The sequence below is a fragment of the Phaethon lepturus genome, unplaced genomic scaffold (assembly GCF_000687285.1).
Source record: "Phaethon lepturus isolate BGI_N335 unplaced genomic scaffold, ASM68728v1 scaffold47429, whole genome shotgun sequence".
NCBI lineage: Eukaryota > Metazoa > Chordata > Aves > Phaethontiformes > Phaethontidae > Phaethon > Phaethon lepturus.
Window position 1 is genome coordinate 2,290 of NW_010563678.1, and position 266 is coordinate 2,555.

Genomic DNA, 266 nt, shown 5'->3' on the forward strand with positions numbered 1-266 from the left:
CCGCTTGTCCCCCCCGGCCTGTGGTCGCTCACGTCGGCAGCCTGGATGATGAAGTGCCGGGGCTGCCCGTCCCACAGCACGCTGAGCACATATTCCTGCTTGCCCTGGCTCTCCCGCACCAGGAAGTCCCCGCTGCAGCTCAGCAGCTCCTGCACCTCCGAGCGCGGGATGGCCCCGTGGTACCAGACCTGCTGGCACAGCGGCTTCTGCAGCTCCGGGATCAGGGGCACAGGGGGCGGCAGCTGGATGGAGACAGGCATGAGCCC

General features: G+C 68.8%; 1 protein-coding gene across 1 annotated transcript in view; it reads right to left on the bottom strand.

Annotated features, from left to right (window-relative positions):
- LOC104626655 (tyrosine-protein kinase Fes/Fps-like) overlaps positions 1–260 on the bottom strand; it is a gene marked incomplete at its 3' end in the record, with an annotated part of 2,402 nt that extends 2,142 nt beyond the window's left edge. The window contains exon 1 of the mRNA XM_010294624.1: positions 33–260. Coding sequence (XP_010292926.1) covers positions 33–260 — 228 coding nt within the window. The remainder of the gene's footprint in view (positions 1–32) is intronic.
- Positions 261–266: the final 6 nt, after the last annotated feature.